This window comes from Oncorhynchus mykiss, chromosome 11, assembly GCF_013265735.2.
Source record: "Oncorhynchus mykiss isolate Arlee chromosome 11, USDA_OmykA_1.1, whole genome shotgun sequence".
Lineage (NCBI taxonomy): Eukaryota > Metazoa > Chordata > Actinopteri > Salmoniformes > Salmonidae > Oncorhynchus > Oncorhynchus mykiss.
The window spans coordinates 74,237,207-74,251,191 of record NC_048575.1 but is presented as its reverse complement, the minus strand read 5'-3'; the positions used below and the strand labels follow the sequence as shown (position 1 = coordinate 74,251,191).

The window sequence follows — 13,985 nt, the reverse complement described above, 5'->3', positions numbered from 1 at the left end:
ACCAAAATAAACATTTTATTTATATTTATTAAGTCTGGCAACCCATTCCTGTTTCAAGTCATTGTAGTTCTGCAATGTTTTACTTGTAAATATACAGCATTTTTTAATAACACGTTCTAGAAATGTGAAAGTCATCCTTTCATAAGTGCATGAATCATTATTATAATGTAATGTGACAGAAGAAAAGAGGGACAACTGAAAGTATTCAACTCAAAATGTGTGAGTAGAAACTGGAACGCTCATGTTTCTATCTTTTCATACTGTAACACTCATTTTCATACTGTAACACTCATTTTCATACTGTAACACTCATTTTCATACTGTAACACTCATTTTCATACTGTAACACTCATTTTCATATTGTTTAATACTGTAAAGTTAATTTTCATATCGTTTCAGACTGCAAGGCTCATTTTCATACTGCAAGGTTCATTTTCATATTGTAAGTCTCATTTTCATATTGTTTCATACTGTAAAGTATTTTTTTAATATTGTTTCATGTGGAAGTGGAAAGGGGTAGAGAGACTAGGGAGTCAAGTCTGGGAAGACCTCTTCTTGACAGATGTTGGAGAAAGTATATTGAGGTGGAGAGAGAGAGAGAGTAAGTCTTTCGATCTCAGTAAGTCTTCATGAAGTTAGAGAGAGAAAAGGGGCTTTGGCTTTGACTGGTGTTGGTTGGCAGGCGGTGGTACAGCACATGATCCAGGTACTGAAGAATTAACAGGTCAGTATTCAAAATAAGCTTCTCAAGAGTAAGAGCGCTGATCTAGGACCAGTTTTGCCCTTAAGATCATAGTGAATAAGATAATATGGACAGGTGGAGGACCTGATCATAGATCAGCACTTTCTACTCAGACTCTGTGAATACCAACGGCCCTGATGGTTTTGGGGACAGGATGTTGTGTCAAGTAATGGAACTGGATGGGGAACAGAGGGCCCTGTCCAGAAACAACCCCTAGACCCTAGTAGTAGCTCCACCCTGCCCGATAATAGGCTAGTAGTAATGCCTCCCTGTCCTATGAAAGGCTAGTCGTAGCGCCAACCTGCTACACAATAGGCTAGTAGCACCCTTAGCGGCATTGGCTGAAAGCGGATGTCTGGTTTTCAGGGATAAAGTATTTTCAACCTAACTTCCATTTCCCCTGAAAAACGGAAGTGAGGACTCCGCTCAGGCATCTTTCCACATTAGGTTAGGCTAGTAGTAGCTACAATCTGCCCTATGACAGGCTAGTTGTAATTCTGCCATATTGTTTATACACATCCAATCCTTTCAGATGTACCTGTGCCTAGGTGGTAGGAACTAGAGGTTGTTTTGAATGGGGCCGAGGAGTAATGAAGGCTTAGCTATGTGGGCATGGTGTCCTGGTTCTCCTGGCTGTCCTGGTTCTCCTGGGAAGGTCCCTCTGGGCCGTTGGGGCTCTCCTGTTGCACTGGGCTGGGCATCAGTCTGTGGTAGAGGTCCCGTACGGTGCCCAGGGTCTCTGCCATGTCCTCTGGGTAGCGTGTCTGCAGTTCCTCATTGGCAACATAGTGGCTGTCATGGAACTCTGAGAAGTAGCGTCCCACCTCCGGGTGAGCGATCTCCAGAGGGGCAGAATGGGGCTCTAGATTTTCTAGGAGACGAGAGAAAAAGAGGCATAAAGATACTAAGTATAGTATCATTTAACAGGAAATCTCAAACTGAGCCGAGGCAAGTTACTGTACAAGATAGCTGCATATTCTGTGTACATTTGAAAGTATATAGGCCTACACCTTAGCAGCACCTTACTCATCCAGCATGTATAACTCTTCAATAAGCATTTCAAGTATTACATTTGTCATGTTTGCCTCCTTAACGAATGCCTCCTTAACGAACTACCACTGCCCTGACATTGAGAATGACATACTGTACATGTCACTGAAAGATAATGTCTCTGGTATAGATGTACCCTGGGCAGCGTATCGGCAGGTGCCGTCCTGCACTAAGACGTTGTAAAAGGGCTGGTTAGCCCCGCTGGACAGCTGGTGGACCCTCATGGTGGTAATCCACTCCTGGCTCATGGTGCACTTGGGGTCCCAGCCATAGATTGCACAGTTATAGCCAGACCTGGAGAGAAGGGGGACAGTCACACAGTGTCACACATGGGGAAAGGGCACACTACAGGTTTATAAATCACAATGATTATAATAAAAAGCATTATTCCATAAATAGCTATTCTGACATTCAACAGAGTACAGTAGTTTTACATTGACAGTGTTAATCAACAGCAGAGGATGGCAGCTTTACCCAGATAGAGGGTGGTGGAGGACAAACAGCTGATTCAGGGATGGATGGAAGGACAAACAGATGGAAAGATTGAGGGATTGATAGACAGGAAGGATTAATAGACGGAATGGATAAACAGACAGACATGCATACGGACTGTTTGCTCGGACAGGGAAGCAGGCAGGCAGACAGGCTGCTCGGACAGACTGACTGCTCAGACCCACCTCTTGTGTTTCATGATGAGGCCTACACTGTACTGCAGCTCTAGGTGTTCGGGGGCGCTGCGTCTCTTCACCTCTGGATCTACAGGGTGTTTCTTGTGCTGGATGTGTTCCAGGGTGTGTTGTACCAGATAACCCACTGCCCCGTGTTGGGACGGGTCCAACGCCTGGATGTGCTGCAGGATGTCGAGGACCTGGAAGAGGCAGGAGAGGGGTCAGACACCAGTCATTATCAGTTGGGGAAAGCTTGTCCTCTGCTCTGGACTGTAGTAAGCAGGTAGAGGCAGGTTAACGGTTAGAGCATTGGGCCAGTAACTAAAAGGCTGCTGGTTCGAAAACCTGAGCAGACGAGGCGAAAAAAATAATCTGCCTATGTGCCCTTGAGTAAGGCACCCTTATTTGCTCCAGGGGTGCCGTGTAAAACAACACATTTCACTGGACATATCTGGTGTATGTGACAATACAACTTTAAAAAAAAGAAAGGCAGACCAATTTTTGTTGTTTTTTTACAAAAAATCTGCAGTATCAAAGCCAGGGTAAAGCCATTCGGTCCAATTACATGTACACTACATGGGCAAAAGTATGTGGACACCTGCTCGTCAAACATCTCATTCCAAAATCACGGTCATTAATATAGAGTTGGTCCTCCCTTTGCTACTATAACAGCCTCCACTCTTCTGGGAAGGCTTTCCACTCGATGTTGGAAGAAGGTGTTCGATGGGGTTGAGCCAAGTTTTCCCACACTGAACATTTCTGTATGGACCTCGCTTTGTGCATGGGGCATTATCATGCTGAAACAGGAAAGGGCTTTCCCCAAACTGTTGCCACAAAGTTGGAAGCACAGAATCATCTAGAATGTCTTTGTATGCTGTAGCATTAAGATTTCCCTTCACTGGAATTAAGGGTCCCGAACCATGAAAAACAGCCCAGACCATTATTCCTTCTCCAGCAAACTTTACAGTTGGCATTATGCAATTGGGCAGGTAGCGTTCTCTTGGCATCCGCCAAATCTAGATTCCTCTGTCGGACTGCAAGATGGTGAAGAGTGATTCATCACTACAGAGAACACGTGTTGAGCTTTACACCACTCAAGCCGACACTTGGCATTGTGCATGGGGATCTTAGGCATGTGTGCGGCTGCTCGGCCATGGAAACCCATTTCATCAAGCTCCCGACGAGCAGTTGCAACCGACGACAGACTAATTTTACACCATGCGCGCTTCAGCATTCGGCGGTACAGTTCTATGAGCTTGTGTGGCCTAAAACTTTGCGGCTTAGCCGTTGTTGCTCCTAGACGTTTCCACTTCACAATAACAGCACTTACAGTCGACCAGGGCAGCTCTAGCAGTGCAGATATTTAACGAACTGACTTGTTGGACAGGTGGCGTCCGATGAAGTTGCAATGTTGAAAGTCACCGAGCTCTTCAGTAAGGCCATTCTACTGCTATTGTTTGTCTATGAAGATTGCATGGCGGTGTACTCGATTTTATACGCCGGTCAGCAACGGGTATATGAAATAGCCGAATCCACTAATATGAAGGGGTGTCCCACCTACTTTTTGGCCATGTAGTGTATTTGGGTTTCGTGGGGCTCAGTTGGTAGAGCATGGCGCTTGCAACGCCAGGGTTGTGGGTTCGATTCCCATGGGGGAGTCGCTCTGGATAAGAGCGTCTGCTAAATTACCAAGATGTAAATGTAGATATGCCGTGTTGAAATATCATGCTAACCTTCTCAGGCCAGATGCCCAGGTGGAAGTAGAGTCTGGCCTGTAGTAGAAGGTATTGAACGTTGTCTGGGTTGATGGTGAGGTAGAGATCCAGAGAGTCTCTCAGCAGCTGGTAGGATTTTTCATTGCCCTCCCTGCATGACATAGCACAGTGATACACAGTGTTGTTTCATACCACAACAGCGACAGTTGAGTGTAGGAATTTATTTTTGACCAACTCTAACATTACCTCAAGGATGAGATCCTGAGGACAACATAGAAAAATCAAGAAAAAAGAAACATTTGGATTGATTCAATTCCATGATGTACGGTTGGAGATTTTCTGATGTCAGAAAAGCATAAATTATATATTAGTCAGAAGAAAAAAAAACATTCCTATGTTCATAAGTCTTACCCTCGTTTGCCGATGTTCAGCAGATTTCCCACCATCCTTAACAGCACTTCTGTTGTACTGATGGCATTGTAGTAGTCTGCAGTCACCTGATGACCAATGAGGTACTCGCACTCCTTAGCCGTCAGCTGCTTGCCTTTACCGAAGGCGTCAATGTACACAAAATCATAGATGTCCCCACTCCTGAATGAGACATGAGGTTTTATCAATACAAGTACAAACATGTTACTTTGACGCGGTTTCTGGCATGCAATGCAGACAATGCTACATCGGGTAAATTGAAAACAAGCATTTTTGGGAGCGCAATACTGAATTTCACCCAATCATGAACTAGTTGAAAACTAAACGTTAAACTATCCCATCAAGATCAATTAATTTTATGATTGTCTCTATGAACAACTATGCCAGTGGATGGAAAAACGTATAGTCCTTGATCACTAAAGAAGCATTTGCCTTCCATTCACTTCCTCTCACACTTTGGCCCCTTACCCTCTTTGTTGCTGGCACCAGCGAAGCAGGAAGTGATTGGGGAAGTTGACAGGCTCCAGTTGAACCCCCAGTTTCCTGGCCAGCGTCATGTAAAGGACAGAGAGGCTGATGGGAATGCCTGTCCGGCGGAGCAACACCTACGTAGGGAGGAGACATGGGAGTATGAGAGCCACATAATGTCTGTCATGTTTCTTAGTTGATTGATATAGCATTATAAAAGGTCCTATATAGACTTTCACTATTTGAATAATCAAGTCCAGGGCCCATTTTCACAAGGTCTCAGAGTAACAGTGCTGATCTTGGATCAGGTCCCCCTGTCCAACTACTGTTATTCATCATGATTGAAAAGACACACTGATCAGAACTAAAACTCTGACACGATTTGCGAATACTGGCCAAGGAAAACATCATCATCCATGTCCTCTATAACCTCTCTGAGCTACTGTACCTGGTGTATGAGTTGAGAGGGTTGTAGTAGCTCATACCTAGTGTATATAGGAGTTGAGAGGGTTGTAGTAGGTCATGGCTGGTGTATGTAGGAGTTGAGAGGGTTGTAGTAGCTCATACCTAGTGTATATAGGAGTTGAGAGGGGTGTAGTAGGTCATGGCTGGTGTATGTAGGAGTTGAGAGGGTTGTAGTAGCTCATACCTAGTGTATATAGGAGTTGAGAGGGTTGTAGTAGCTCATACCTAGTGTATATAGGAGTTGAGAGGGTTGTAGTAGCTCATACCTAGTGTATATAGGAGTTGAGAGGGTTGTAGTAGCTCATACCTAGTGTATATAGGAGTTGAGAGGGTTGTAGTAGCTCATACCTAGTGTATATAGGAGTTGAGAGGGTTGTAGTAGCTCATACCTAGTGTATATAGGAGTTGAGAGGGTTGTAGTAGCTCATACCTGGTGTATGTAGGAGTTGAGAGGGTTGTAGGAGCTCATACCTGGTGTATGTAGGAGTTGAGAGGGTTGTAGTAGCTCATACCTGGTGTATGTAGGAGTTGAGAGGGTTGTAGTAGTCACACTCGTTGCCCTTGTACTGAAGCTGCTCGTATAAAACAGCATTGAGGGTAACGACCACCTGTCTCTGGAGATCAAAGTCATCTACAGCAAAACAATCGCCTAGAACCAGACACAATCAGAAAACAGGATCACATTGTAAAGTACATCAGTGAAGAAAAGGGCTGAGAATTAAACAAAATTATACTTACACTCAAGACCTACAGATGAAGTCGGAAGTTTACATACACTTGCTGTAGTCATTAAAACTTGTTTCTCAACCACTCCACAAATGTCTTGTTTACAAACTATAGATTTGGCAAGTTGGTGCATGACACAAGTAATTTTTCCAACAAATGTTTACAGACAGATTATTTTACTTATCAATCACTGTATCACAATTCCAGTGAGTCAGAGGTTTACGTACACTAAGTTGACTGTGCCTTTAAACAGCTCGGAAAATTCCAGAAAATTGTGTCATGGCTTTAGAAGCTTCTGATAGACTATTTGACATCATTTGAGTCAACCTGTGGATGTATTTCAAGGCCTACCTTCAAACTCAGTGCTTCTTTGCTTGACATCATATTAAAATCAAAAGAAATTAGCCAAGACCTCAGAAAAATTGTAGACCTCCACAAGTCTGGTCCATCCTTGGGAGCAATTTCCAAACGCCTGAAGGTACCATGTTCATCTGTACAAACAATAGTACGCTAGTATAAACACCATGGAACCACGCAGCCATCATACCGCTCAGGAAGGAGACTCGTTCTGTCTCCTAGAGATTAACGTACTTTGGTGCGAAAAGTGCAAATCAATCCCAGACCAACAGCAAAGGACCTTGTGAAGATGCTGGAGGAAACGGGTACAAAAGTATCAATATCAACAGTAAAACTAATCCTATGTCATCATACTCTGAAAGGCCGCTAGCAAGGAAGAAGCGACTGCTTCAAACGGCCATAAAAAAGCCAGACTTCAGTTTGCAACTGCACACGGTGACAAAGATCGTACTTTTTTGAGAAATGTCCTCTGGTCTGATGAAACAAAAATTGAACTGTTTGGCCATAATGACCATCATTATGTTTGGAGGAAAAAGGGGGAGGCTTGCAAGCCGAAGAACATCATCCCAACCGTGAAGCACGGGGGTGGCAGCATCATGTTGTGGGGGTGCTTTGCTGCAGGAGGGACTGGTGCAATTCACAAAATAGATGGCAGGAAAATGATGTGGATATATTGAAGCAACATCTCAAGACATCAGTCAGGAAGTTAAAGCTGGGTTGCAAATGGGTCTTCCAAATGGACAATGACCCCAAGCATACTTCCAAAGTTGTGGCAAAATGGCTTAAGGACAACAAAGTCAAGGTATTGGAGTGGCCATCCCAAAGCCCTAACCTCAATCCTATAGAAAATGAGGCATACTAACCTGACTCAGTTACACCAGCTCTGTCAGGAGGAATGGGCCAAAATTCATCCAATTTATTGTGGGAAGCTTGTGGAAGGCTACCCGAAATGTTTGACCCATGTTAAACAATTTAAAGGCAATGCTGCCAAATACTAATTGAGAGTATGTAAACTTCTGACCCACTGGGAATGTGATGAAAGAAATAAAAGCTGAAATAAATCATTCTCGCTACTATTATTCTGACATTGCACATTCTTAATATAAAGTGGTGATCCTAACTGACCTAAAACAGGGAATTTTTACTAGGATTAAATGTCAGGAATTGTGAAAAACTGAGTTTAAATGTATTTGGCTAAGGTGTATGTAAACTTCCGAATTCAACTGTACCTGGTTAGATATTTTAAAGGGCGAGTTAACTCTAAAATCAAGTTTGGCATTTTCAGAACAAAAATGGATCGTATGTCAACATGAACGTGCATGGACTCAAAACGAAAGACTAATTATTCTGCTTCAAATCCACATGAAGACTACTTTTCCACATGAAGACTACTTTTCCACATGAAGACTATGTTTTTTTGCTTTGGTATAAGCTCTTTGTATTCATTCCTAAGAGACACTGAGAGAACATGTGTTTCTCTCCAACTCCTCAGTCCAGACCAACCTTGTGTGACCCTCAGGCTTGGATGAGAGGGGTTCTTTATCCGCAGCATCTTCTTGATCTTGTCAGTGATCTCCTCCAGCTGGGAGGATATACCGTCCAATGACACATCTGCCAGGGGGTTACAATACTGGTCTACCAGCAGAGCTCCTACAACAGGAGAGGAGACAATCAGAGACTGTAAAAAGCTGGTTATACACATTCTTTCTTATGGCCTTAACACTTTCACTCTATTTATGTTATTTTCAAAAACCACAATGCACAGACATTGTTTTTTTCCCTAAACACCTCATTATTTCCAACATTATGCCCAAGATGCCCAACATTATTCACAAGAAGACAATGCTTACCAAGCCGTTTCTCTGAGTTTGTTAACACTAGTCACTAGGATAAGAGTGTATTGTGCAGTGCAGTGTGCAGTGCAGTGTATGGCTAAGCCCACACCACATGTATGTTATTATGTCCATATTATTCAGCGTTACTTTGTTTGAGTGGTGTAAAGTACTTAAGTAAAAATACTTTCAAGTACTACTTAAGTCTTTAGTTTTGGTATCTGTACTTTACATTACTATTTTTTATTTTTGGAAGAGTTTTACTTCACTACATTAGAAAATAATGCACTTTTTACTCCAAACATTTTCCCTGACACCCAAAAGTACTCGTTACATTTTGAATGCTTTGCAGGGCAGGAAAATGGGCCAATTCACGCACTTATCAAGAGAACATCCCTGGTCATCCCTACCGCCTCTGATCTGAGGACTCACTAAACACACATGCTTCATTTGTAAACTGTGTTGAGTGTGCCCCTGGCAGGCCGTAAATTTTTTTTTAATAAAAAATGGTGCATTGTGGATTACTTAAAATAAGGAATTTTAAATGATTTATACTTTTACTTTTGATACTTAAGTACATTTTATCAATTACATTTACTTTTCATACTTAAGTATATTTAAAACAAAATTTTAGACTTTTACTCAAGTAGTTTTACTGGGAGACTTTCACTGGAGTCATTTTCTATTAACGTATCTTTACGTTTACTCAAGTATGACAACTGGGTACTTCTTCCACCACTGCCTTGTTTACACTGCAAGTCATGAAAGTGTATTATCAACCTAAGCGCAATGTAGTGTATGGCTAGGCCCATTCCACGTCCATGACTCACCCTCTAGGGCTGACTGCTGCTCTGCAGGCTGCTCCAAAAACATCTTTAAACTCCTCAGGATGTTCTTCTGGCGCAGGAAATAAAGGATTTTCTTTGCATAGTACTTCAGTGTCAGGCTTTTCCTATGGGAGGCAGAGAGAGTGTGAAGAGAGATAGGAGAAAGAGTGAGCGAGGGAGAGAGCGCAAAAGAGGGATGGAGCAAGGGAGGTGAAAATGAGAGAGAAAGATAGATTGGTGAGAGAGTGATGAGAAAGAAGGCAAGAGAGGAGGGAGAAAAACAGATTTTCATTGTCCATTGTTACAACGCTCCAGGGAGGATTAACACCGAATTAATGGCCAAAGATAGTTGTTCGTGCTGGACTGGAGTGTGGACATGGTTCTTACCTCCTGTCGGAGTTGAGTATGGAGAGCAGCTCGTCTTCACAGAAGTGCTCTGGGGCGCCGAGGGACTCGATCTCAGCAAAGCTGTCCCCCAGCACCTGGCCAACGCAAGGCTGCGTTACAGATCTCTGGGTTAGTGCTAAAGAGGCCAGCCCAACTCACACACACTCAAATACGGACACCACTACACGCACATGCACGCAGGGCAGGGAACACACGCTTGCATGTGCTCAACACACACACACACAATGCACTTATACACCATCAGGCCAGCCCAGTCAAACATTGAGCGTGGTGGGGTTAGGATGGCCAATAAATACAGTATCTTTCATGCTCATTTTTTACAATGTTAGTAACACCTCTTTCCGTCTCCAAGAAGTACACAGAGCAAAAATATAAAATGCAATTCTAGGCCTGCCCAGTCATGTGAAATCCATAGATTATGGCCTAATGAATATATAAAATGTACTGATTTCCTTATATGAACTGTAAATCAGTAAAACATTTGAAATTGTTGCATTTATATTTTTGTTCAGTATAGCTAGGCTGAATCAGAATGACAATAACAATGGCAGCTTACTACTAAAGATATCACTTACAACTTCTGTGAAGAATCTCTGGGAGATGGATACAACTGTTCGTCGTATTTGTAGACCAACAGTGTGCCGCGTTCTGTATTCTTTCAGCCAATCACAGCACTCGTTCTGGCGGTAATGCTTCTGCAATCTTGGCCATCTGGGGAGTGTAGGAAAAGGGACTGCAGTCAGAAAGTTAAGGCAGACAGTTAGCCATATAAAGTATTGACTTGAGGTGTGTGACAGTCTGACACATGATCACTCACAATAAAACAATCCAAAAGCATCCAATGTCTGCAATCTGCATTAGGCTTCAATTTAGTGCTGAACGATTAACCAACATTTATTTGTTTTGGTTATTAAACAACTAATTGACCAACGTCGGTTCAATTACTTCAATTCTGTTTTTTTATTTCACCTTTATTTAACCAGGTAGGCTAGTTGAGAACAAGTTCTCATTTACAACTGCGACCTGGCCAAGATAAAGCATAGCAGTGTGAACAGAGAGCAACACATTTCTCTAGAGAGAAATCAAATCATTCACAAAATAAATCAAATCAAGAACCATGTGGGATGCAGGGATTAAAGGAGTTGTAGTTTTCATTAAGCAAATATTCAACCTAGTTCAGATCAGAAACGTAGTAATTAACAACAATGGTCATAATCCCTTGCAGCAGTTTTTTTTTGAGGTTCAGACAGATCAGAGAGGAAGAGGCAAAGCGAAAGGTTTTACTCTCGCCAAAATCAGTCCAAAAACAAGCCCAATGCGTTTCTATGGGTTTATTTTGGACCTAAGTTTGTCACCTGCCTTCCCACCTTTGGGACAACGACTCCCATTGTTAGGGCGGAGACTTGAGCATCTCGTCATTAGATAGATCTCTGGAAGAACACACCTGTACATCTGCTACGTTACGTTAGATACACACAGACCACCTGAGAAAGGAACGTACACAACAACGACAAGAGGGCCAGAGACAATGTGAAAGTATGCCTTATCTATTTTGATGAACTCGTAAAGTGATTGTCGGACAGCTCTGCAGCACACTTTGGAAGGCTAGCTATACTGAACAAAAATATAAAAAAGGCAACATGTAAAGTGTTTCAAAGTGTCCCAGACATTTTCCATATGCACAAAAAGCTTATTTCTCTCACATTTTGTGCACAAATGTGTTTACATCCCTGTTAGTGAGCATTTTTCCTTTGCCAAGATATTCCATCCACCTGACAGGTGTGGCATATCAAGAAGCTGATTAAACAGCATGATCATTACACAGGTCCACCTTGTGCTGGGGACAATAAACAGCCACTCTAAAATGAGCAGTTGTGTCACACAACACAATGCCAAAGATGACACAAGTTGAGGGAGAGTGCAATTGGCATGCCGACTGCCAGAATGTCCACCAGAGCTGTTGCCAGAGAATTTAATGTTAATTTATCATAAGCCCCTTCCAACATCGTTTTATAGAAGTTGGCTATAAGTCCAACTGACTTCATGTGTAACCACGCCAGCCCAGGACCTCCACATCCGGATTCTTCACCTGCAGGATCGTCTGAGACCAGCCGCCTGGACAGCTGATGAAACTAAGGAGTATTGTCTGTAATAAAGCACTTTTGTGGGGGAAAAAAACTAATTCTGATTGGCTGGGCCTGGCTCCCAAGTGGGTGGGTATATGCCCTCCAGGGCCACACCCCTGCCCAGTTATGTAAAATTCATAGATTAGGGCCTAATTTATTTATTTAAATTGAGTGATTTCCTTAGATGAACTGTAACTCAGTAAAATCTTTGAAATTGCTGCATGTTACATTTACATTTTAGTTCAGTATAGCTAGGCTAAGTCAGAATGACAACCACGGTAGCTAACTACTAAAGACATCACAACTTCCTTGCATGTTACATTTACATTTTAGTTCAGTATAGCTAGGCTAAGTCAGAATGACAACCACGGTAGCTAACTACTAAAGACATCACAACTTCCTTGCATGTTGCATTTACATTTTAGTTCAGTATAGCTAGGCTAAGTCAGAATGACAACCACGGTAGCTAACTATACTAAAGACATCACAACTTCCTTGCATGTTACATTTATATTTTTGTTCAGTATAAATAGGATGACTAAAGGCAGTACAGTATGGGGATGACAATGTTAGATGGCCTGGCTGACCGCTACTGCCTGAGCAGATGAGATGGTGACTTTTAAGGAATGAAAAATAAGAACGTAATCAAATAAAAACTAAGTAATATACACAACTGAAATAATACATAGTAATTTCCTATGTTTCTATTGATGTCTACCCAATGTGGACCTGATCAGAGACAATGGGATATTTTCTGTTTAGGCTGTGGAATTGCCATTAAAAAGCTCAGAAAAACATTTTAAAGTCATCGTTTCATAATGCATTTCATGTTTAAAAATAATAATAATCGAAACTGACCTCAAAAGGCACTACCTAAATTGCAAATGATATAAGTAGCTTGCTGATAGTTGGTGGTCTTCAAAGAATACCAATATATTCTTAACCACTACGTTACTGCATGGGACTCAGAGAAAAACAAAGCCTTGCCATGTCAAGCCAACTGATTTTTACAACAACTCACGTTACACAAGACCTGCAGTCCAATCACTGTATTTCCCACCATTCAAGGTCACACAATTTCAATAGCTGTCCTCAGCGGCACAAGACAATAATTGTGAAATTGTTATTTTGACTGAGACATTTTATTAGTATAGCTGCCTAGCTAAACTGGCTATAGTACCTACTGCTTTGTGTGATGTCAAATGTGGTGCATCAGCAGAAAGTCAACGGCCGTTAGACAGCTCCCTTTGCTTACTCGCTATAACGGATCTGTTCTGACTGTACTGAAATATATCTAATATTTTACAGAGGCAACTGCGATTTAGATGCCAATTAGCGTTAGAGAGTCAATGCTCTAGTTAGCAAGATAGCTAACAAGATGATAATAATGTCAGTTCACCTGAGTTTGTACTGGTGTCCCCAGACCTTCCCCCTGCCGTGGCAAACGTCGTGTAGCCGCTTGCAGCTACAGGACACGTTGCAAATGTCGACATGTTTGAGGACAGGAAAGCATAAGATGTACTCAAGTAATTCGGCTGGCAGGTCTGTAAATTGTTTCTGTTCTATCTCGGAAACGAACCCGTTCAAACTGGAGCACCCATCTCCTGCTCCAGACGTCGCCATCTTTACTGTTTACTCCGATTACCTCAATCCACAAGTCCGCCCCTTTCTGGCGCAGGGGGCCGAACTTCGAGATCACACAGAACTGTCAATAGCGTCTCAAAACCGTCCGGAGGGGCACATTTGGAACATTGTTATTTAAAAAATAAAAATTAAATCGTTTTATGGAATCAATTCACTGTTGTTAGTCACAACAAGACAAGTGTATGCTGCATACAGTAGTGATATATCAACACGCCATGGTTAATATGTTAGGATGTCAACAAATGTAATTTCAATTGTACATACACAAAGTATATCTGACCAAATTATGAAAGACAAGCATTATCAATTTGAATTCGGTAAAGTAAGTGCGGAAATGATTGTTGTCTATCAACAATGACAAGCCACCGGGGTCTGACAACTTGGATGGGAAATTACTGAGGTTTATAGCGGACAATATTGGCACTCCTATATGCCACATATTAAATGTAAGCCTACTAGAAAGTGTGTTCCCTCAGACCTGGAGAGTCTGGAGAAGAGTCAATAGTCATTCCGCTACTTAAGAATAGT

General features: G+C 42.2%; 1 protein-coding gene across 4 annotated transcripts; it reads right to left on the bottom strand.

Annotated features, from left to right (window-relative positions):
* Nucleotides 1-7: 7 nt before the first annotated feature.
* LOC110536376 (F-box only protein 21) lies at nt 8-13,468 on the bottom strand. 4 transcript variants are annotated; one of them, XM_021622129.2, is made up of 13 exons: nt 13,213-13,468; nt 10,263-10,398; nt 9,667-9,776; nt 9,283-9,404; nt 8,124-8,270; nt 6,050-6,186; nt 5,073-5,209; nt 4,587-4,766; nt 4,422-4,436; nt 4,194-4,326; nt 2,470-2,660; nt 1,929-2,086; nt 8-1,613 (listed from the first exon to the last, which is right to left on the bottom strand). In XM_021622129.2, the coding sequence occupies exons 1-13, from the start codon at nt 13,434-13,436 to the stop codon at nt 1,345-1,347; spliced, it is 1,959 nt and encodes a 652-aa protein (XP_021477804.1). In that variant the 5' UTR covers nt 13,437-13,468; the 3' UTR covers nt 8-1,344. The 4 variants fall into 4 exon arrangements, with proteins under 4 accessions (XP_021477804.1, XP_021477806.1, XP_021477807.1 ...); XM_021622131.2 differs by having other exon boundaries at nt 9,667-9,761; XM_021622132.2 differs by having other exon boundaries at nt 10,263-10,420; nt 13,213-13,439.
* Nucleotides 13,469-13,985: the final 517 nt, after the last annotated feature.

Excerpts from the sequence above, each read along its gene's own strand:
- LOC110536376 (XM_021622129.2), bottom strand. The coding sequence starts at position 13,436 with ATGGCGACGTCTGGAGCAGGAGATGGGTGCTCCAGTTTGAACGGGTTC. Across the intron at positions 9,777-10,262 it reads AGAGATTCTTCACAGAAGTT|CCTTGCGTTGGCCAGGTGCT; the intron begins GTAAGTGATATC and ends TCTGTAACGCAG. Across the intron at positions 2,661-4,193 it reads TGGGCATCTGGCCTGAGAAG|GTCCTCGACATCCTGCAGCA; the intron begins GTTAGCATGATA and ends TGCCTCTTCCAG.